The following is a 22,157-nucleotide window of genomic DNA, read 5'->3' on the forward strand; positions in this document are numbered from 1 at the left end:
ATGCAAAAGGTTCTTTGAGTGTCCATAGTTCTATACAGAACCATTCTCTTCACTAAAGAACCCATGAAGATCCATCTTTGTTAAGAGTGTAGTGACTTGGAGTTGTTTTTGATGCTGTTATTTTCTTGTGTTTAGTCATCATTGTTCAAAATGAGTCCTTGCACACCATGGAGTGTGTAATTGTATGGGCCTAATTGTAGTTAATGTCCCAGAGAACACATTGTAAAATATTCAGAATCTTTGTATGATGCTAATGATGAGTGTTATATTAAACATCTGATTAATCTGATAAAGTCTGAATTAAAAGAAACAAACAAACAAAAAAAAACAATACAAATATAAAACATATACCTATCTGAAAACTGTCTAGGCATGGTCCTAATATTTTAATGAGCGTGCTTCATTCTCAGCCTCTGTCCAACACTCCCAGTCTGCTAGACCACTGAAGCAGAACTGAACATAACAGAAATGAGAAATGAGTGTAACAGCCTTTATTTATACAGGTGGTGTTAAAGACCCCTGCTGTGTCCACGGCTCACTAAAAAGCATTATCCTTTTATATGGCATGTTAAAGAAAGTTCTGCCAGACATGCATCTAGAACAGCGGTCACCAACCCTGGTCCTGGAGATGTACCTTCCTGCAGAGTTTAGTTCCAACCACAATCTGCCACATCTGCTCCAGCTAAGTGACTTTTTTGCCTGAATCAGGTGCCTTAGGCCCAATCCCATTTCACCCCTCCCCCCTACCACTTAGCCCTAACCCTCCATTTTGCACATTCATGCCTAGGGGGTTGTGTGTCATGATTCTTGTTGAGATAGAGGGGTAGGGTGAAGTGTTAGGGCTACATGGCCCTTTAAACAGAGGTTTTTCAGTAGCACACTCCAAACCGAGTGTTATGAGAAAAAAAAGTAAACTGAGTAACCAGTTGAACCTGAAAATGTATTTTCTTTGATAAAAAAATATGATAGCCATTTTAATATCTTAATTTAATGTAATTTCAATGTATTATGGTCCTTTTCTTCATAATAAACATGAAAACTGCTAATACTATGATGACGTCTCAGTAGCTAGCTGGCTAAATTTTCCGTTCCACCTCTTTGAAGGCATATGATCCTCTAAATGTAACTAAAGCCCAGCAGCAAAGTTGCTGAACTTTACCCTCCTCTGCTATCACTGCAGACTGGCAGGGTCGCCTACAGAGCACCGCTAGTAGCTTGTTAATGTAGTAATGTTCTTTTTTATTTGAGGGATCCCGTTTCATAGGGGAAGATTTCACCCACTACCCCTTGTAACTCAGTTCCAAGGGGCAAGGAGACACTTGAAAACAAGGGCTAGGAGTAAAAATAAGAAATGGGATTGGGCCTTAGTGTTAGCAATGTGGGGAGGGGCATGTTAGATGCAGGTTGATACTAAACTCTGCAGGAAAGTAGATCTCCAGGAGGGGGCAGGACAAACCACATCAGCCTTGGGATCAGTGAGGTTATTGCTTACAAAAGCAGTGTCCATGATTAGGACCACCCAGTTTACATCAAATAAGGAGGATGTTGGAGAAACACATTGCTCAATTATTGGGTATTGGTAAGTTTTTCACAGGGTTTTTTTTCTACATGTACATTGTGTGTCCACAAGAGCAATATTAACCTACTTAGAAAGAAAACACAGATGTAGGCTCCCTGGGACTTTAACGATTGAATGTATTCCCCCTTTTCTCAGTGTACTCATGAGTTGTGCCTAATAGCCTTCATGCAGATCTACCTTCTTCCCTTTCTTTCCACATCAGAACATCCTGGATCACGTGCGTGAGATTTGAACTGGTAACCAGCATGTAAGGTAGATATTCAGGAGAAGGGTTGGGGAGCTTAAACATAGATGATTTTATTTTGCACTGGAGCTAGATTTGTAATTTGGTGTGCAATCAGTTGAAAACACTAATGGATGCACACAAGAGAGTCTTTAATGAATACAAGTGAATAGAGCTATGCTGCAAAAATGTTCATTAAATGTGTTTCTAGTCACCCACAAAGGAACTTCTTTTCATTTTGGGAAAGTAGGAGTTGAAAAGTGCTAAAAAAAATAAGACAACAGTGTTGGGAAAATGGGAGCAATTGTTTGTTAAAAAAGAAATGTAATTTTGTATAAAGATCTGTAGGCCTTTATTCATATTGGACAAATCTTATAGATCTTACAAATGCCCTCTGGTGTCTAACCTACCTGGAAGAGATTGCTGAGTAGGAGATCCCCCTAACTAGAACATTTACAGAAAATTTGGCAGATGGTCTCGTCCAGAGCGTCTTCCAATTTAAATCATGTGTCAAATATATGTGAATGTAGTGTTACGAGTCTTACCCAAAGACTCCTTTTGGTCAAGTGTGGTGTGCTTGCCTGGGTATTACCTGCTGCACTACACCAAGCCACGGTTGTTGAAGAAATTGCCAAGTAAGCAACCGCTTATAGTGGTGTTAAAATCAGATCTGGGATGTCCTGCAGAGATCAGTGATTTCCCTCTTCTAACACTCTGAAATCAACTCATGGAAGCCTTTGTTTACCTGATTAGTTGAATCGGGAGTGTTAAATGAGGTAGAATGCTAAACTCTGCTGAGGCCCTCTAGGACTGGAGTTTAACCGCCCCCTGTTCTGCATCTGTATATGGTTGATTTCCACAGGCTGTAATTTCAGCCCCTGCCTATTGACTCCTATTTTAAGTGTGTACAGGTGAACGTGTCACAGTTATTGTCTGTGGTAATCAAACTGTACGCTACAGATGGGGCAGATTGAGATGAGGTAGAAACGTGTTAGGGAACTTTCACTTTTTCTTGGTTTTATGCATAATAGCTTATCAGCTATTTTTGTAATATAAAAATGAAACACTGTGACCAAAATGATTTCGTCTGAATTAGTTGCAAAATGACAGGTTTAGTCTCACATTCATAGTAAAGTGTTGTTGCTTCCTTATAGTCATGTTATAGCCATTATTATCTTCAGAGAACATATATATTGCAGGTGGTCTGGCCATTGACCTGTCATAAAAGACCAGCAGTTCGATCATTCCAGGAAAAGACAGAAATACATCAGATAAGATTATGTAGTAATCTGTGACTGAATATATATTTTTCTATGAATATATAAACTGACTGTATATAAACTATAAGACTGACTATTTGATTTCTGCTTCAAGTATCACATGCCCAAATATAAATACAGAATAGAATTCATAGGTTTTGTAATGTAAGGGGAAACAGGCATTTTAAAATCATGTCAAAAACTGAAAAACAACAAAAATGGAGATATCAGGTTTTCCTGCGACATATTTATACATATATATATATATATATATATAATATATATATATATATATATATATATATATATATATATATATATATATTATCATATAAAAGCTGCATTTTGTCTTTACTCGTGTTATCTTTATCTTATATTAAAATTAATTGGATGGTCTGAAGCATTTAAATATAAAATTAGTTAAAATAAGATCAGAAATCAGGCAGGAGCAAATACTTTTTCAGAGGATTGTACAATTGGTTAAAATGTATTATATTGACTTATAACATATCTATTATTTTTGTTTGAAAAAATAAAAAGTTTTAGGCTACTTTAAGAAAAAAAAGTATAGCTTTTATTGTCCACATTCTACTACTCTATTAGTAATTCCATCACATTTTTGCTTGAGTATATTGTGGCATCCACCACTGGCCACACTGCCGTAGGAACGTGGGAGCTGTGGCCATGCAAAGTGGCCATGCAGAGAGGCTCTCGGGAGGTGCCATGCTCCCGGTGGGGACTGGACATTTATTTTTGCTAGATACGTGTGTGTACATGTCATTTGTGCTATTCTTTGTCAGGCTGTGGGGAAGTTGGCGTGATGTGCGCTGCTTACAACCCTGCAAACTCACACTTCCATTTTGAATTATTATTTACACACTTACTGTTTGATCCAAAAAAAGGAAATAAATAAATAAATAAATAAATAAAAAGAGATGGCACCAATTCGAGGCCAGATATCAGGATTGAGTCGGTATCAACAGAAAATGATGGATTGGACATTGGAAAAATAAAAAGAATGAATTCAATCCAATCTGAAAACAAATCTATTCTGAAACAGCACACACTCGTATTGTGTGACGTGATGTTGTATTTCTTCCTACAGGCTGTACTTGTTCCTGCAGAGTGTTTGAGTAGTTTGAGCATGATACCCTGCTCATCATATTCATCTACTCAAAGTGCTTCAGTTAGAAATAGCTTCTTTGGGGCTTCCAAGTTGTACAACCATCTAAGCGTCTGCCCTATCATCAGGAAATTGCAAGTTTGATCCTTATTGATGCTGCAGCCATCTTTGGCCAGGAGTCCAAGAGAGCACAATTGGCCTTGCTCTCTCTGAGTGGGCAGGATACATCACTGTATCACTCAGCACGATGTTAGCTAGTGCAGATGTCTGTTAACAGTACTGGTGGTTAGTGTTCTCCTCTAAGCACATTCAGCTGTCCAATGATGTTGCATTAGCGGCAGTTCAAAAAGATGCGGTGGCGCTTCACATAACTTGGAGGAAGCTTGTGTTTGCCTTCTCCCTCCTATCACTGGTGGTATTGTGTGATTGGAGAGACCTAACTAGTGGGTGGAATATGACTAAACTGGGGAGTCGATTGGAAAAAATTCTGCCCCTCAAAAATAAAAGTGGGTCTTTTAAAGTTTAGTAGTTTTTTCCGTATCGGATAGATCCTGGCTGATTTTGAAGAAAAAGTATTGTCTAATCTGTAATAGCTCAGTCAATCAAAAAATAATTAATTTAAAAATAAATACATGTGGAAATAAAAAATAAAGAAATTTTCATTTTATTTTCTTAATTCTTTTTTTTATTTTATTTTGTTTAATACATTCTTCTTTATTCTTTATTGTTCTTATTACCTTTTAAATTTTTAATAAGAAACTTTATTAGGATCTAAAAAGAGTACCAACAATATACCCCCACCCCACCACCATCCCGCCCCCCCCCCAAAAAATCTCAGAAAATACTGATTTCATGCAAATTCTCTATTCTAATAGGGTTTTTTATTACCTAGGACACTCGGATATTAGCGCTTTGAAGCAGTGGGCGTGGTTATCCCTGTCCCTTCCCCCGCTTTGGCGATGACCACGCCCACTCCCCCTCTCCCAAACCACGGATTGGCTTGTGAACTGCACGCCACTGATTCTGCGGTAAAGATGGCGGCGTCAGAGGGGGCGCATAGTGGCTCGAGCGAAACGGAGCGACCCCGTTCGGGCCCGTTTTAGAAAAAAACAAAAAAACTCCGCTACCAGGGGGGTCGACCGCTCCCGGTTCGCCGAAACGCACACCGAGCAGCGCCGGTCAGTAGAGCTGAGCGTGTAGTGACACCATTGTTTGCTGGGTGGGATCGGGCGCGCGGAGCCGCTAGCCGTGGCGCTAGTGAGCGGAGGGGGAGCGCGCGGGTGGAGGAACAGCCAGCAGGCCGCTGCGCTCTTCGGCCGGGGGGGATGTGATCCGGCCGGACGGCGCGGTGTCCCTCGCCTCGTCCCGCGGATCTCTGTTTTCGCGCACAACTCGCACAATGGGGCAGCAGGTAGGCCGCGTGGGGGACGGCGCCTCTACGGGGCTCCAGAGCCCGCCGCAGCCGCAGCCCCACTCACAGCAACAGCAGCAGCAGCACCAAGGCAGAGCGGCCCGAACCAGCGGCTCCGGGAGGAGAACCAGGGAAGTTACCAGCGCTGGAGCACCAGCGTGCAGGCTGCCCGCCACCGCTAACATGCCGGACCCGGGGGTGAACGTGTTCACCCAGCATTCAGGTAAGGGAACCGTGACAGGGCTGGCTTTTCCAGCTCACAGCTGTTTGTTTTCACGCTGTCAGACGAGAGTAAGGCAGATTTCTGGGAGCTGACGTTGTCCAAAGATGTTTAAAGCTAGCGGAAACACTGCACAGAGGACAGCGGTTTGCTAAGCCGGCTAGCAAGTATGCTAAGGTCAGCTGTAGACAAAACATTTCACACGGTTTGTCCGCTAACCAGTCCATTCTTGTTCTGTAAAGGTAGTAACAGTGAAACTAACCCAGTACTGGGCCCGCATATATTACACCCTGTCTGCATGTGTGTATGCAGCTTCCTCCATTTGGATATTGGGAGCTGTTTCTGTGGAAAGGAAGCACTTTTTCCTGGCCTGGAGGTTTGGACATTGTTATAAGCTTCTCAGTCTTACTCATAATAGAATGGTCAATGGATGCTAACTGGTGTCTTTTTTCTAAGCAGGCTGCTGGTTGATGGGAAGCATTGATGCCATATTGACACAGCCCAAAGGGAAAAAGCAAAGAGCTGCTTATAACGGTGCTGTCTGTATTTCAGTGGTCACGAACAGTTCATTTTAGTAGAAACAAGATATGATCCCTTTTACAATGCTCACAGTAAGCGCCATGGTCTATAGAAAAGCTGTTCGCGAAGCTGCCACTTTATCAAATTTCACACATGCCATTTCACTGACTCAGTTTCACTTGACTGCAGGGTAGGCACACTTATGATGGTGAAGATGATAATAAGGGTGATGTAAGTGTCGTATTGATTGCCATGTTTTTCTAGCCTGGCTTAATCCTTTTATGACAAAGCATCGTTCTTTTATTTTCGTAAGCGGCGTTTTGCATACTTGGCTGCTTTAAAGGCTGTCGTCATTTTCTCTGTCCCTTTCATTCTCGTGTGGCACCCTGAAGTGACAGGGTTTGCTTATGGGAAACAACTGTTTGGAATCCTAATTCTCTGAAATGAGAGGAAACAACCTCGTCCAAGGCAAAGCCGCAGCCTGTCATACACATTATGTAGCCCCAGATGTACATGGCTAACGAAAAGGCCAAAGATAGAAGGGATAACTACTGACTGAGGGGATACTCAGGGTTTTTTAAGGAAACTCAGTTTGGGTTGGGCTATAGTCATGTCACTAGTCTCCTAAAGGCAGTAGGGTCAGCTCTTATGGCTTCTCTGGAGCTGGTTCTCGTGCCCAGTGAAGGCCTCTTTCCCTGAGGGTGGCTCAGTCAACGTCCAGGCTGGGATCGGAAGTGATGGGGATGAGGGAAAGGGCCGGTAGTTTGTGTGTCTATTAGTAGCGAGGCAAAGAAGGGCTTGTCACATCTTGACAGTGAAACCCCTTCAGCTGGAAAAGCTGACCTGCAAAGGGCATCACATTTGTTATTTTTACTCCCTCGTTCTCTCAAATGTCAAGTGTCCTTTTCATAGTCCGAGATATAGGATGGGTTGAAAGTTATTGTAGTAAATCAGAATAATGGGTTGTGTGTGTTTGTGGTGGTGATGGAGCCCCCTGAGCGGACATGCCAGGCTTGACGGTGCACACGTCGTTTTGCGTCATGCGATGGAGGCTCATAGGCAGAGATTGAGGCTGGTTTCCTGTGCTAAGCACACCTGGCTGTCCTAGCCACTGTCTGGAGGAAAGAGCTGATCCTCTCACATCTGTTTCAGCTCGGTCACAGCAGGCACCGTTAGGAACATGTACCGATTAATTTTCCCTTCTTTTCATTCACTTTCAGTCAGTTGGGGATGTGCAGGCACCCAGATGACCGAAGTCATTTCCTAGTGGCTTACTTGTTTTTCTGGAGTGTGGGAAATGCTGAATCACTGAATCTACAATATCTGCACTGCTACATAAAACAAGTAATGAGGGTTGTTCTTCCAGACTCTTCTATTGTTGATATTACAAGCTTTGCACCCACTATAATGTGTGAGCTAGTACCTTTTTATTACTCTACTTAAGCATAAACAAAAGAATGAGCTGCTTTAACATATTGAATTGCTGGCAGGTTTATAGGATCTTTTAGTAGTCAGTTCTGTCCAATGTTGTTTGTGTGCATATTGGCCAATGAACATGGAACCACCTTTTAAGTTTTAAATTATTTATTTTTCAGGAATGATTTCTGGGTGTAAGGTAGTCCACCTGCTTCAGAAAGCAGAAAGTCAAGGAAAATAATTGAAAAACAAGGAGTTTCCAAAACTGAAGTTCAAAAAAATGATTTAAAAACATAGAAAATGGGGCTGCTAACGACCATACAAGAGCTGGTAGACCACCAAAACCATCACCATCAGATAAACAGTACTTAAAGCTTTCATCTTTGAGAGAGAGGAGAAAATCAAGCTCGACTCTTATTTCAAATCTGAAACTCCACAGGTGTTTCTGTCCATCCTGCCTCACTGTGGGTCTGGGAGGATGTGAAGCTGTCAAGAAGCTGTTACTGAGAAAAGGAAATGGACAAAAAAGAAGAAAATTTGCAAATCAAGTATAGAAGCTGACGGTGTTCCTAAAACAATACACTGACCACCCCAGAGTCCAGGTCTCAACATCACTATATGTGCTATTTCTTGGTTGTGAGAAGCACAAAATACAACCAGCTTCAAAGACTGAATATTGAAGGTAGAAAAATATCCCTTCAGATTTCGTTAACAAACTGAAAGCAAGGCTCCTGAAAAGAATGGAAGCTGTAATAAAGGTAAAGCGCGGACATTGAATACGAAAAATTACTACTGTGTAATCTTCTGTTAAGTGTATGTTTATATCATACTTGATGGCCATTTTGTATGGGAAATAAATGAAAGGGGGTCTCTGACTTTGCCACAGTACTGTAGCTGATTACTGCAGTGGTTTGGACTCAAAAAAATCTTTTTCATTTTCCTCTCATTTTCGTCTCTAGTGGTGTTCATAACAAAATTATGTCTGCCTATTGTTAGCGTTCCTGGGTGCTTCTGTTCACGTGTAATGTACCAGTGCCAGACTCTTATCACTGCACTGATTATGCTTAGAGGAACAGCAGAAAATGTGATGATGACCGACCCTATTTCACTAGATAGAATTTAGATTCGGATGAGTCAGCTAAGAGGCTGTGAAAAATCCTTCCTGACCCAGAAGATGCTGTGTATCTGTTCTCTGTGAACCAGGTTAAGCTATTTTGCCTAGTACACACAGACACAAGGTTACAATAACACACTCTCATTGATATGCCTGATTAGATCAAGGTTAAACGGATAGAAGAGTAGCTCTCTTTGAGCTGTCGGAATGTGTGTTTTCACATTCACCTCGGACACGCAGACAGTGAGTCACTCAGCAGCAGGCCCTGTGAGGTCACCGGGCCACTTCAGCTTTCTCCATCATTACTTATTCATCAATTTTGTCTTGCACTTTATCTTGGTAGTGTACCCTGCACCACGTCTCTAGATTCAAAACGATGACTGCTGGAATGCAATGCACTTAACCTCTGCTTACAGACTGGAGGCATTTCGTGTTTGTTTCTGCCTCTTCAAGATCTGATGGTCTTGGTTCTTATGTTTTTTTGAGTCTTTACTGTCATTGGAGCTGCATACATTATGGAAATGTGGTCCTTTTCATTGCTTGTGGAGCTCTCTCGCTCTCTCTCACTCTTTCCTGCTCTGCTTTATATCATCTTAATCCACTTTCATGAAACTGGCAAGCATCACAACCAGCTAAAATAGCCCAGGATCTCTGATGCATAAGCAGATTTGCATTAGGGATAAAATTGGATTAGGCAAATCCACTTTTCTGCATATACATGAAAAAGATTTGACAACATCAACAAAAAACTGACCCAAGAAATGTCATATTTTGAAAGGGAAGTTGTTAATTCACTTTATTTTTTAGCTGCACACTTGGCAGGCCTGGTCTGTGGTCCGATCAGCTCTCAGGTCCAGCAGTAGGGGGCATAAGAGTGCCACCTGGTTCCATGCTTTTGAAAGCTTCCAAAAAGGGCATTTCTGTTTTTATGATTCTTATTATTTTTTAATTATAGATTGTGTGTCTCTATTACAACCTGTATGGCATCATTGATTCCATCAGAATCTGTGAGGGCTATGAATAATTGATGCTTGTCTCTCTGGTCTGGGCTTGCTGAGTGAACATGTGTGGCTGTGCTCCCTCGCCTCTCCCTTAATCCTGCCTCATTTAAAAGGCCTTATCCTGCTCGGGCCCCTCCCAGAGCAGCTCCACTCATCCTACCCTCATTAAAGTGTGGATTAGTGGGAGGAGAGGAAATGATTTGTCTCTGTTGGGGGTGGAGAGGACCTCACTGTTTTGCATCAGCGGACCTAAGCCCACTTCTATGGGTAAACAATAGTGGGGTCCACTAGATCATTGTTTCTCTTTTTAGTTTCAGGAACCAGCTGTCCGTGGCCCTCTTCCTGTAAAGATGGGTCCAGTAGAGTTCCGCATAACTATAGCCTTGATTTAGAGGCTGCAGCAGAAGATCAGGGCAGGCTGAAGCTGAATGGTATCAGATGATGAGTGCATGGTAGTTGCTGGCCAATCAGTGCTTTTGTCTGGGTGACTTTCTTATCAGGTCTTTCTCCCAGCTGGAGTTCAGTACGGGCTTCTCCATCTGACTGCAGCTCACTGATCAGATCGCTGTGGTTAACCAGGAGCGCTGTTCCGTTCTGTTCTCTTAGTTTGTTTCTCAAACATTTGTTTTTGCTCTCTCTCTGTTTTTGACTCTTATCCCTTTAAGTCTCTGCCTCTTCTGCTTTCCTGACTCACGTTCTTTCCACTCTGACTTTCTTTCTGGTTCTCTCTTACCAGAAACTGGCCTCACTCTCCCTCACACTCTTTCTTTCTTGCTCTCTCTCTCTCTCTCACTTACTCTCTTTCTCTCTTTCTCTGTCTTTCTCTCTCTGTCTCTTGCTTTGTGTTTGTGACTCTCTCCCTCTCTCAGTCTCCCTTGATATCTCTCTTTCTCAGTGTCTTTTCTTCAGTTTCTCTCTTTCAGTTTTTGCATTCAATCTGTTTCTCTCCTCTGTCTCTTTGTGTCTGTGTCCCTGTCTCTCTCTGTCTCTTTCTGTCTCTTTGTCGCTTTCCTTGTCTTTGCACACTGTGTGTCTCATTCCTTTAGTCTCTCTCTCTGCTCTTTTAGCGTCTCTCTTGCCCTTTCAGTCTCTCTTTTTCTGTCTCTTGCCTTCAGTTTTTCTCATTGTGTGTTTCTCTTTCTGTCTTTCTCTTTTTCAGTCTCTCTTTCTTTCAATCTCGCCCTCCCTCCCTCGTCTTATACCATACACAAATAAAAGAATTAGGGGTGCACAGATATGTGATATAGTGTTTTAAGCTCATGACGTATCATTTTACATAGCCATGACATTGTTGCCTTAGACACAGCGATTATTGTAAACATGTACAGATTTAGCAGATATTCTTGTCAACAGCTCCTTTCAGGTGGATGTGTCAGAATTAGCCATGAATGATTAATGCATGTTTTGGACAATGGGGCCATAGGCCTGGGTGAAATCTAAAAATAATTAGCACAGTATTTTCTAGTTTAAAAATTGCGATTATCGATTATATCGACACTCCCCCAGCCAATACACGCAGTCCTCAGCTTTGTGTACTTTCTGCTGTCTTTTATTTTGACTATATGCTTAAACTGCTAAACTGTTTTAATGAAAGCCTTTAATAAACTCATGTATAAGATAATATAATGGAGCAACCCAACATCTTTTGAAAACTGCTTCGCCTGTCGTCTTAATGGATGTTACTGCAAATGTGTGTTTATAAGCTTCTTCTGGTGTAGATTCATGGATGCTACCGTCACTCCCTGCTGGGGAAACTTCAGACTGCAAGCAACTTCCAAAGTCATTCCCACGTGCTTTACATATTAAAAAAACAAGGCTTTTTCCATCATTATAGCGGAGTCACTCTGGAGTTCAGCTCTAAATGCCTCTGGAAAACCATGTAGTTTTATAATGTCATAGTTTTCATAAATCAGCTAACCAATGGGATACTTAGGCTATATGGAAAATACTGCAGATTATACTCAGACAGTAAATCGCACACAGCAGACACAGTGGGGAATTTAATCTATTGTACTGAAGTAGATTAAATTATATGTACATGATACTTATTTATGTTTTCTGATACAGTTTCCTGGCAGATGGAGTTCAAAGGAACTTTCTTTACTTCTAAAAGTTTCAGGGCTGGATCTAACTAACTTTAGTTTGGTTGTTTTACTGCAGGAGGTCACACTGAAGCAAGTTGAAGTTCCAAAGCACATCAGCATTTATTTTTGATTTCATACACTCAAGCTAACATAAAGTACAGTACAAGGAAGGAGAAGATACATGCGGTAGTTAAAGCTGGCATCACAGTGTGTAGCAGAGATAACAGGCAACTTCCTAACAATCTCTCTCTCTCTCTCTCTCTCTCTTTTTAGCGCTCTCTCTCTTGCGATCTCTCTCTCTCTCACAAACAGAAAAAAACTGCCTATTGGGACATGCGCCCGCACACTTCTTAAAGGACGTGAACCTGATTTTCCAACACGTTTATCAAGCTGTTTAACAGTAAACTAGTCCTCTCTAGTTCTCACTTATTTCTCTTTCCCAAAAACGTGATTATCGCCTCTTACATTGTCATCGGGTTACTTGTCAGTCGCCAACAATACCTGATTGCATTGCCCTATTGCCCAGGCTTAGGACCAGCAAATTGTCGATTGTGATTTTTACTGATTCCAGTATTGGGATAATAATAACTAAATATTCTGTATGGTAGGTAATATCGTGCAACCCTAAAAATGTTTAATTTTCATTTTCCTCAGTAATTTCTTGCTGCTTGATCAGGATAGAGGCTTGTTTGAAAAGCAAAACAGCTCTTTTTGTACTTTGTCAACCAGTGCTACCTGAGGAAGTTTTGAATGTAACACAACACTGTTCTTCATGTGGAAGTGATGCAACTTTACTTCCTGGCCTGTAGTCACTGTCCTGTAGCTCCATTCAGTGTTCAACCACCTGGCCTTGAATATCATTCATTTTTAATATTCATTTTTGCACCATAGCCCACCACTCTCAACTGTTTTGGCCGTGTTTCTTGATTCCTCAGTTCTTCACTGACTCTTAGTGTTAGTGCAGGCCCAGTGCACACACACTAATATGCTCATGCAATAATTTAAAATGAAAATTCCATAATTGAGGCCACAGAATCTCATAAATCTGTGATTATCCTTACATAAGGGTTATCTGCTCTCAGTTTATAGGATATGAGGTGCAGTAGCTCCAGTAGTGTTGGCTGGAACAGGGCAGGCAGCCAGCAGTGATGACAGACTGAACTGAGTAGCCCCTGGGTCTAATTCATTGGATTCCCATCATCTTAAAATGCTGCGAGAGCCTGTCTTTGAGATATGCCATTGGTCTTAAAAGAGCTGTGTTTCTCAGCCTCAGTTCTTGAGTCATCACATCTCATTCCATCATCCTGAGTTCTACAGAAACTGTGCATTCATTCATTTTGAGAAGTAAAACTAACTGGAAGAAGTTACAGTTTTAAGAAGTGTTTCAAATTTTCATAGCTTCTCTCTTTCACCCAAGTGTAATTGACTGGCAAAGTTTGGTGTGCAAAGTTTGCTTTTTCAGTTACGCACTGGTGCTATGTGGCTGGTGTAGCTAAAAAGTAATGGAATTTGTTTCGTGTGACAGACCTTATTTATCTTTGGAAAATAGTGTAACTTTGATATTTCTGTGAACTGTTCCTTGAACACACTCGTTTTAGGTTGATTGTTTACTATGCCTCTGATGAGGATCTAATGCACACTACCAAAAGACTTAATTGGAAGTCCATGCATAAAGTAAACAAGCAGCTTTAGCAAAAACGGGTTTGGTGTGGAGGACTCGATTCTAGAGAAACTTAACGAGTCAGAATTGTTCACATAGGTGGTGACAGGAACCAGATGTCTAAAGTGTTAAAGGCCTCTAAAAGCTCCTTCACAGATAACCATTGCATGAAATGATTCATATACGTTGCTTGATGTCTGAAACATTGTTTTATGCTCGCTTTGAGACAATTTTGTTCTAAAATGTACTTTTTAAATACATTCATTATCAACATTACATGTGAAAACACAGAAGACACCTGGTTCCTATCACCACCACTGTACAGAAATCTGAGTTGGTAGGTTTCTTTGCAATGCACCTTTTGACATTAAAGCATTCTGAATGGCCTGTGTACGTCTCTGTGATTGAATTTTGCAGAAATACTGTAAAATTAGTGGGATTCCCCTTTAACTATTGCTGTACTTGCTGTAGCTCCCTCTGTTGGTGAAAGCAGCTTTGACTGATTGCTGCCTGTGGCTATGTTTACATGCCTGAGCCTGAACATGTTGCATTACATAACATAGTAATGCACTGCAAAGATGTCTAATGGAAATCTAGCCTGAATCGTAAACAGCAGAGCATGACCAGACAGGGCTGTCTGTTGCATACAATTGCGCAGCCCTTCCTACCTGTGAGATCACTGTGGGCTGATTGTCCATTCGACTCATCGACTTCTCATTAACCTCCATGGCTCTGCTTGGCCAAGCTCGTTAAGCAGTGAAGGCTTAGGTTCTCTTATCTCTGAGACTGATTCAGCTCTGTCAAAGCTTATGAGATCGACTTCACCTGTAGACCGTGATGACACCTGGTCTGAGAGTGCTTATGGGCTCTATAGGCTCATTGACTGAACGGAGCCTGGAAGTGACTCTCATAGCTTTCATGTTGTTGTGTAGGTTGTTTCTGTCCAGGGCTGGATCTTTTGAGCCAGAGTTGAATGCTCTTTTGTTCTTAAGGGTCCAGTCAGGAACTCTTGCAGCATACCAGAGACTCTAAATGATAACAGTACCTCTGTTAAATCTTAGATCAACTATGATGTTGATTGGGTTTTTCCTAACTGGGAGTTTAAAGCACATCACTTAAAGTGAGTGGTGTAAGATATCAAACGCAAGGGCTGAATATTAGCCTAACTGCATTTGTTTTAGGACCTGACCAATAGAACATGAATGACACACAGAGCTGTTATGTTTGTGTTTTATATGTATGCATTTTACAGGTTTTTATTTTAAGTATCTTAAATGCTGTTATGGTGGAGCAGTTGGTTACATGAATTCATTCAAATCCTTAAAAATGAACTGCCGTCATCATATCAGAGCTTAAGCTATTTGGTTTTAAGCCTTTTTTTTCTTTATCTGCAGTGTTTTTCCTGATGCTGATAAATCCACATAGTTTTAATATCAGCCTATTTTATTGGCCTACCTAATTTATTGAAGTTCTGTCTGATGCTGCTGTGACTTAGTAGCTATATGATGCAACTGAGGTAAGAAAGAGGCCTCTCCAGGTGATGCAAGCAGCCGACTTGTTAATGAATCTGCTTCCTGGGGGCGTTGAGTCTGGGTGACTCACTCACCATGGGGGTGAGTGAGGGGCGAGGGGTTAGGAGCTCTGGGGGAAATCTAAGAACACCTCTGAGACAGTCTGTTGGGTCCTGTGATGACCAGAGAGATCACCTAAAGGGTGCTGGTAGTAAAAGAGATGGGAATGTGAGGAAGGAATTTAAATTAAGTTAATTTTATTTTATGATAGCCCGACTATCAGAATGATCACGATTTTATCATTGTTACGAGTAAGATGCGCCATTAACGAAATTGTGATCAGTATCCTACTTTTTTATGTACGAATCTGCCAATAAATAAACATATTTACTCAAAACTAGGGATGGCCTGAACAGCATTTTACAGGCTGTGAAAACGAGTACTGGAAAACTAAGGAAACGGACTCGCGTCCATTTGAATCAGTGTTTCACTCCACGCTGGCTGCCACACACGTGTCCTTTCAAACTGCTGTTTTTTTTCCCACTTGGCCGTTCAAATCACATTTTCTGTAGTTTTCTAAACTATAATTAAAATAGATATTTACTAAATATTTACTAAAATCATTTTTGGGTTTTGCACTGTACTAACAGTGTCAGGATGAGTAGGAGGCTCTTCTTGGATATGGTGATTAAAAATAGGACTGTACGATACTGACATAAAATAAGATGGGTGATAAAGCTGTTGGACATCAACATTACGATATGAGAAAGGATTAATTGTTATTAAAATAGTGCCTCTGACTGGATGTGACTACTTCATACACTTAAAACACAGTACTGTAGTGAGAACAAGCCTAGTGTTAGAGGTGTTTTACAGGCTTGTAGTTCAGGATGAAGGAATTTTTCAGCTGTGTATGTAAGTGTTTTGTAATTGGCTGTTTGGCCTAATGGTTAAGTTACTCGTCCCAGTGTGGGAGAGCAGCGTTTAATCCCAGTGCAGAAACATTCCTTAGACTTTAAATGGTTTGTGCGGAAACTTCTATTGTGATAATGATAAATACTATTTATCTTACTGGCCTAATTAATAACTTGTGATTTTGTGATTTTCTACAAAATAAACAGATCTGCTGTTTGCTGTCCATGTTTAAACCTGCTGTGAAACTGTTTAATTAGCTCTTTTTCTACTATTTCTACTGCTACTTTTCTAATATTCCCACCTGAAGCAGTTATGTGGCCAAGCTTAATTAGAGGCTGTGTGGATTTGATGCGTTGCCATTCTCGAATAAAAGTCACTGTATTTACATATTTGAGATGATTCATCAAACTTGTCATACCTCTACTGCATACCAGCTTGCTCCAACATGTGATTTCTGAGGCATCTTTGCTCTTGTAGCTTAAATGTCTGTGTGGAAAGCTGTGCAGTCTGAAGCAAAGTGACATGGGTGCCTGGCATTAATTTATGTTGCAATGAATCAGCTAAAATGTATTTATTTTTAACCTCCATATATTAACACTAATATAATTCTATGCTATATTATTTAAAGCATTTTGCTGGGTAGATTTATTTTAGGCTACAGTTTTTGTAGCTGACAAAAAGTACCGGTATTTTGTTCTCTACGAAATGAAGAACAAAATACCAACGTAATGAACAAATACTTGAGTGTACAAAGTTATTCAGGCTAGCCCTGATCAAAACCACAGAACCTAATATGGTGGAACTGTATTTTTTCATAACACCAAAAAAATCAACAGTTTTTTGAATAAGTATGAAATTGCCAACACCAGTAATGTAGGAATGGTATTCAAATTCTATGTAAACATGATGTCCTGGCACTTGTATTGCAAGAGTTTTACAGAGTTTTCAAAATTATTCAAATTTAAAACATTATGATTACCAGCGGACTGTGTACACTAGGGGTGCGGGGAAAAACTCGATTCTTAGATGCATCTCGATGCAGATGTGGACGATTCTGAATCGATTAACAAATGTCAAAAATCGATTTTCTAAATATTTAATTTATAAGCTCATGTTGACGGAACGCAAAGGGCGGAACTTGGAAGTGGGTAAGTGCAGCGCCCGGACAATCTGTGACGGCTCACGACAAAAACACAAGTGGATAAGTGAGAAATCCGACCAGCTCCCTCTGCATTAAAAGCCAGGTCAGGTCAGGAGTCACAACCCAAATGATAAGAGACATTTTGTCCTTACAACAAAAATCAAACCACCTTGGGAGCCACAACATTTAATGTCCAGTGTGTTTCAGTATATGATCATGTCCTAGTTTAGGCTGAACAAACGAAAACACAGACTTACTCTGCTCTGCTTTAAGCTTCAGCTATAGCCGCTTTTCTTCCAACTCCGCCAGAAAACTTTTCCTCAAAAGTTGAATAGTTTCTTGTAAAATGTCTCTCAGCTTTCGGCTGTTTTACAAGGCTGAAGTCGCTTCTCACTCGCCAGCTTCTTGCTGAACTTTCCCGATCCACCTTAAATTCTGACTGAGACGCCGAATGTAATTGCGGCACCATTTAAGGTGGAACGGGAAAATTAGAAAGAGAAGCGACTTCATCTTCGCCACTTTTTAGTGTTTGACAGTCTCATATTTAAAGTACCAGGAAACCAAGTGCACTGCTTATAAATGCGAATAAGTCCGTTCGTCTCCAAATGTTCGTCTGTCTTTCTCTTTTCCTTTTTCGTTCACTACTAGCTCAGCGAAACATCGTTGCTCGGTGATCTGCAGTCTTTTGCTCTCCCCCTCCTCTATCACAAGACCAAAACCGAAGTTATAAAATCACTAAAGAATATATGATGTGCTGCGTGGACATCCATTACCACTGGATCTTATTTCACCGTAACAGCGCGTTTTATCGCAGATAAGTGGCAGCAGCGTCTCTAAACAAGAGCAGTGAATGAGAGCCTTCTAGTTCATTTGCCATATCACTTCCATTTGTTTTATTAATAAAAGATATTGGACGTAAATGCATTATGGATCATTACAAATACTTTGTTTTAAAACTACAAAGTTCTCAGACAGTAAGAAAATAGAAATCATGTATAGAGAAAAAAGATGCATTGAGATGCATCGATAATCATTTTATAATCGCATCGCAGCCCTCTGAATCGTAATCGAATCGCGAAGTGCCTAAAGATTCCCACCCCTAGTATACACTGTGATATATCATTAAACTGGTAACCTCTGTGCCTACAAATGAGAAGAAAAATGAGTGCGAGGAGACAGATTAGAACTCCTTGTGTGTGTGAATAAGGTAGTGTCTTTGTTATATATGTGTGTGTGTGTGTGTGTGTGTTGGTGCGAGGGTGAGTCCTTGTGGTTAATGCCGCTCCCTCTAACTGTAAGTGTCAGCCTGCACTTCTTACTGGCTCCTCTTACAGAGCCTCAAGCCCTTAAGACAGACTGTATTACTTCAGGCACTGCAAGCTGATAGGACTCGAATCCTCCATTAACCACAGGTGTTACAGCCAATAAAAGGAGGTTCAAGAGAATGTACGTATCAGATTCTTCATATGAGATCGATGACATTCCTTGTTTGTCATTGGTGCTTATGTGTACCTGGAGGTGGTGAAGTGAACGATAGATAGAATTTGGAGAGAAAAGAGGGACTGAGAGAATGTGAATGTAATCTTCATTTAATTTACTGATGTCCAGAACATGCAGACCTCAGGGATTTAATCTCAGCTGTACACTTTAATTAATCTCTCTGTGGCCATGCTTGGTCGCCGGCTAACGTTTGTGGCTAACTGCATGCCAGTTCCCATGATGGAGGCTTATGCTGTAAGCCTGTTCATCCGTACTTGCCCCGTGATGCTGTAGGGGCCCATGCACCAATTTTCTAACCAGTCTCTCCAGGATAATTAAAGCACAATAACTAAAGTTGACATGGTTTGTCTGCGTCGTTAATTATGTCACATTAATTCATGTTAAGTACTTCATGCTTAATATGAACATGGTGTAAAAAAGGAATTGGGGATATAAATTTGGTATAAATATGACCAAAAATTTGTAGACACAAATACATACATTTCTTCTGAAATCAAGGGTAAAAACAAGACAAGTACTAGGTGTTAGAACATTGCTGTGAGGATTTGATTGCTTTCATCCATAAAAACAACAGTGAGGTCAGGTACTGATGTTGGATGTTCCCATCTCAACTCATCCCAAAGGATTTTTTAGATGGTGCTCCATCTCTCCAGAGAATGCACTTCCACTACTCCACAACCCAGTGCCGGAGAGCTTTATACCTTTCTAGCTATGGCTGAAAGATAAATTATTTTTAATACCAAAATTGCAATTAGAAAGTGTGCAATTTTTAAATCGCAAGAGCTGCAAATTTAATTGTAGCCTGCAAATGCAGAAATTTAACCTATTAACATTGAGCTTATGCCTGTAGATTAGATCAATCAGACGCAGCCAAACATCCACATGATGCACTCATCATGTGGACATCATGTGAACTAACCGCCAGTCTGCTGAACCACGTTCAGTGTTCAAGCCTCAAGCCATAAAAAGTTTATGTGCTTCTTAACCGAACAGGCCTGAATCTTAATTTTTAGAAATAATTGCTGTTTAAATTACAGTCATAATATGTTGATTTAAAAAAAAAATCACAAGTAGATGTTTTCGCTAAATTGTTCAGCCCTGCTTCTAGCCCATGCTCGGCATTGCACATAATGACCTTAGGCTCACTATCAGAACATCCCATTCACAGTGCTTTGCTTTGGAGATTATTCAAGCTGCATGTGTGCAATTGAAAGCCTGTGTCAGCCATGGGTGCATCTTAAAGCAACTAAATTCCCTCATTTGAATGGCTGTCTGGATGCTAATGGACATGTAGTGTAAGCTACACTGTGAAACTGTCAAATAAGCTCCTATACTGATCACCTATTACCAAGCATCCATAAATAATAATGCAGAACCTGTCAATGTGCTTTTTGATCAAGTTGCTGTGTATTTTTTTTAATGTTTTTGTTTACTGCCATAGTAAATGTTTTATATATAGTCACCTTCAGATCAAAGCCTTACAAGTTCATCTTTATTTTTTTACATTTTTCAAAATATGTATGTATTTATATTTGCATCATTTGAAAACACCCTTACTTTGTGTGAAAATGTAAGGAGGAATCCAGAAATAGTCCAAGATGACTTGGAATAAAACCTTTAACCTTTTTCTGTAAAATTTCTGTTTTGGACATATGAGTGACAGTATGTTGTCTTGTGAGTGAAAATATTATGTCTGCAAATCTGAGGATAAGTTGACAGGTTTTCAACACCGCTTCCTTTCTCACTCAGATCATTCTTTTCCTGTCGCTTTTTTCAGGGAAATCATATGCCGAAACTTCAACTGAAACTTGCTGACTAGTGCTAGTGTTGTCTCATTTCCTCTTTCCCGCATGACCAGCAGCTTCCAGTTGAGTCATAACGACGAGGGGAGCAGTGGTCTCTGTTTAACCCTAGGGCCACAGGGCATTCCTCCCCTTTACTTATTCTGTCTGTATACCTGTTCAGTAGAGATGCAACGAATCTGATACCCGGTATTGGATTGGAACAATACCAGCAGAGAGTGCGATGTTGATGGAAAAAGGGGTCTAATTTTATTTGATTTCATTTAACAGTCGAGCCTGAGCAAGCACAGAATTGTTTGTAGTGCATCACAAGAAAAAGGAAAGTAAAGCAGGTCATATGAAAACAATAAAAAACACAGCTGAATATTAAGATAAACAAGTAGCTAGCTACTAGATTAGGCCCTTTTCACATTTCTGCATTTTTTCTGCTGGAAGTAGTTGTTGCAGGGTAACGCTGCTCCTGCTAAAGCAATAACAATAACAACGATAATGAGAAGAGCATGCAGAGCTTACTCAAGTGTTCGAGTTTGAAGCAAAAACAACCTTATTTCTCTGATTCAGTGGTTTGTCAGCTGACGATGAGCAGATGAAAAATGGGTTTGTGCAGTTAACAAAGGAATAAACTTTGTCATATGGAGGAAAAGAACCTCTGTGTCAGCATTTCACTGCTGCTGACTAATGTTAACCTGCCGTTCATGCTTTAAAGTTGCTGTTTCAGCCGCTTTCAGATAAACAGTTTTTTTTTTTTTCCTCCCTCAAAAGCTGTCGACATCTGAGAAAGCGGGTGCTCTGCAGGAAGTAGTTGTTCGTTCACTGGAGCTGGTGGTTGTGGGAAGCGTCTACAGTGGCACTTCGGAACATGACGACCCAGTGCCCCCCCCTGCTGGCATGTGTGCGTGTTTAGCTTTTTGCTAACTAGTTTATTTTTAGCGAGCTGTTTCTAGCGTTCTGGTTATGGTTTTTTCACGTCTCCAGCGATTTATAACTCTGTAGATGTTATTACACTCTGACAGCTGTAAAAGAAATTTTTCCACAAAGCATTTACATTTTTTTATTTAGTTTGGACTTCCACGTTTTTGTGTGTTTGGTTCTTCAAACATTCTGGACACGAATCCTCGAATTTCAATCTTGGCAACTATGACAAAGATCAAGTGACACTTCTGTGGTGAGCTAAAGTGATATCAACGCCTGTATTTCTAACTGTCCGTAAGGCAATAGTGGAACTTGTTTTACCCAGCATTTAAACCCCTTCTGTTTCTTATAAAAAGGGCCTATTATAATGCCTTTTTTGAATCATGTAATTTCTTTATTTTAAATCATGTGGCACTGTGTTTTTTCATGTAGAGTAGTACAGTGTTGATCTAAGCAGTCTGAGCATGGTACTTTTTAGATGGCGGTCTCAAGTGAAGTGCTTCAGTTAAAAATAGCTCATTTTAAAGGAATATTAGCAGATCAGTGTTAGTGATGTGCATTCCGACTAGGACTGCATGAATAAAGTAGTGTGCCTTTCATTAGATGTGCTGCAAGTACAGACTTTTTTGGCTACACATAATAAAATAATCAAATATTTGTAGCTGCTTACAAAATTACCATAGGACTGTAGGCTTACTTTTCTAGAAGAAGGCCCTGGATGTTTGAATTTTTTTATTATTCAAAAATAGCCAAGGGAAATCTGTAGG

The 22,157-nt window shown here is 40.5% G+C and overlaps 1 protein-coding gene across 1 annotated transcript in view; it reads left to right on the forward strand.

Annotated features, from left to right (window-relative positions):
* The first annotated feature begins 5,583 nt into the window (after positions 1-5,583).
* abl2 (c-abl oncogene 2, non-receptor tyrosine kinase) overlaps positions 5,584-22,157 on the forward strand; it is a 39,005-nt gene continuing 22,431 nt past the window's right edge. The window contains exon 1 of the mRNA XM_036579173.1: positions 5,584-5,818. Coding sequence (XP_036435066.1) covers positions 5,584-5,818 — 235 coding nt within the window. The remainder of the gene's footprint in view (positions 5,819-22,157) is intronic.

The sequence above is a fragment of the Colossoma macropomum genome, unplaced genomic scaffold, assembly GCF_904425465.1.
Source record: "Colossoma macropomum unplaced genomic scaffold, Colossoma_macropomum, whole genome shotgun sequence".
Lineage (NCBI taxonomy): Eukaryota > Metazoa > Chordata > Actinopteri > Characiformes > Serrasalmidae > Colossoma > Colossoma macropomum.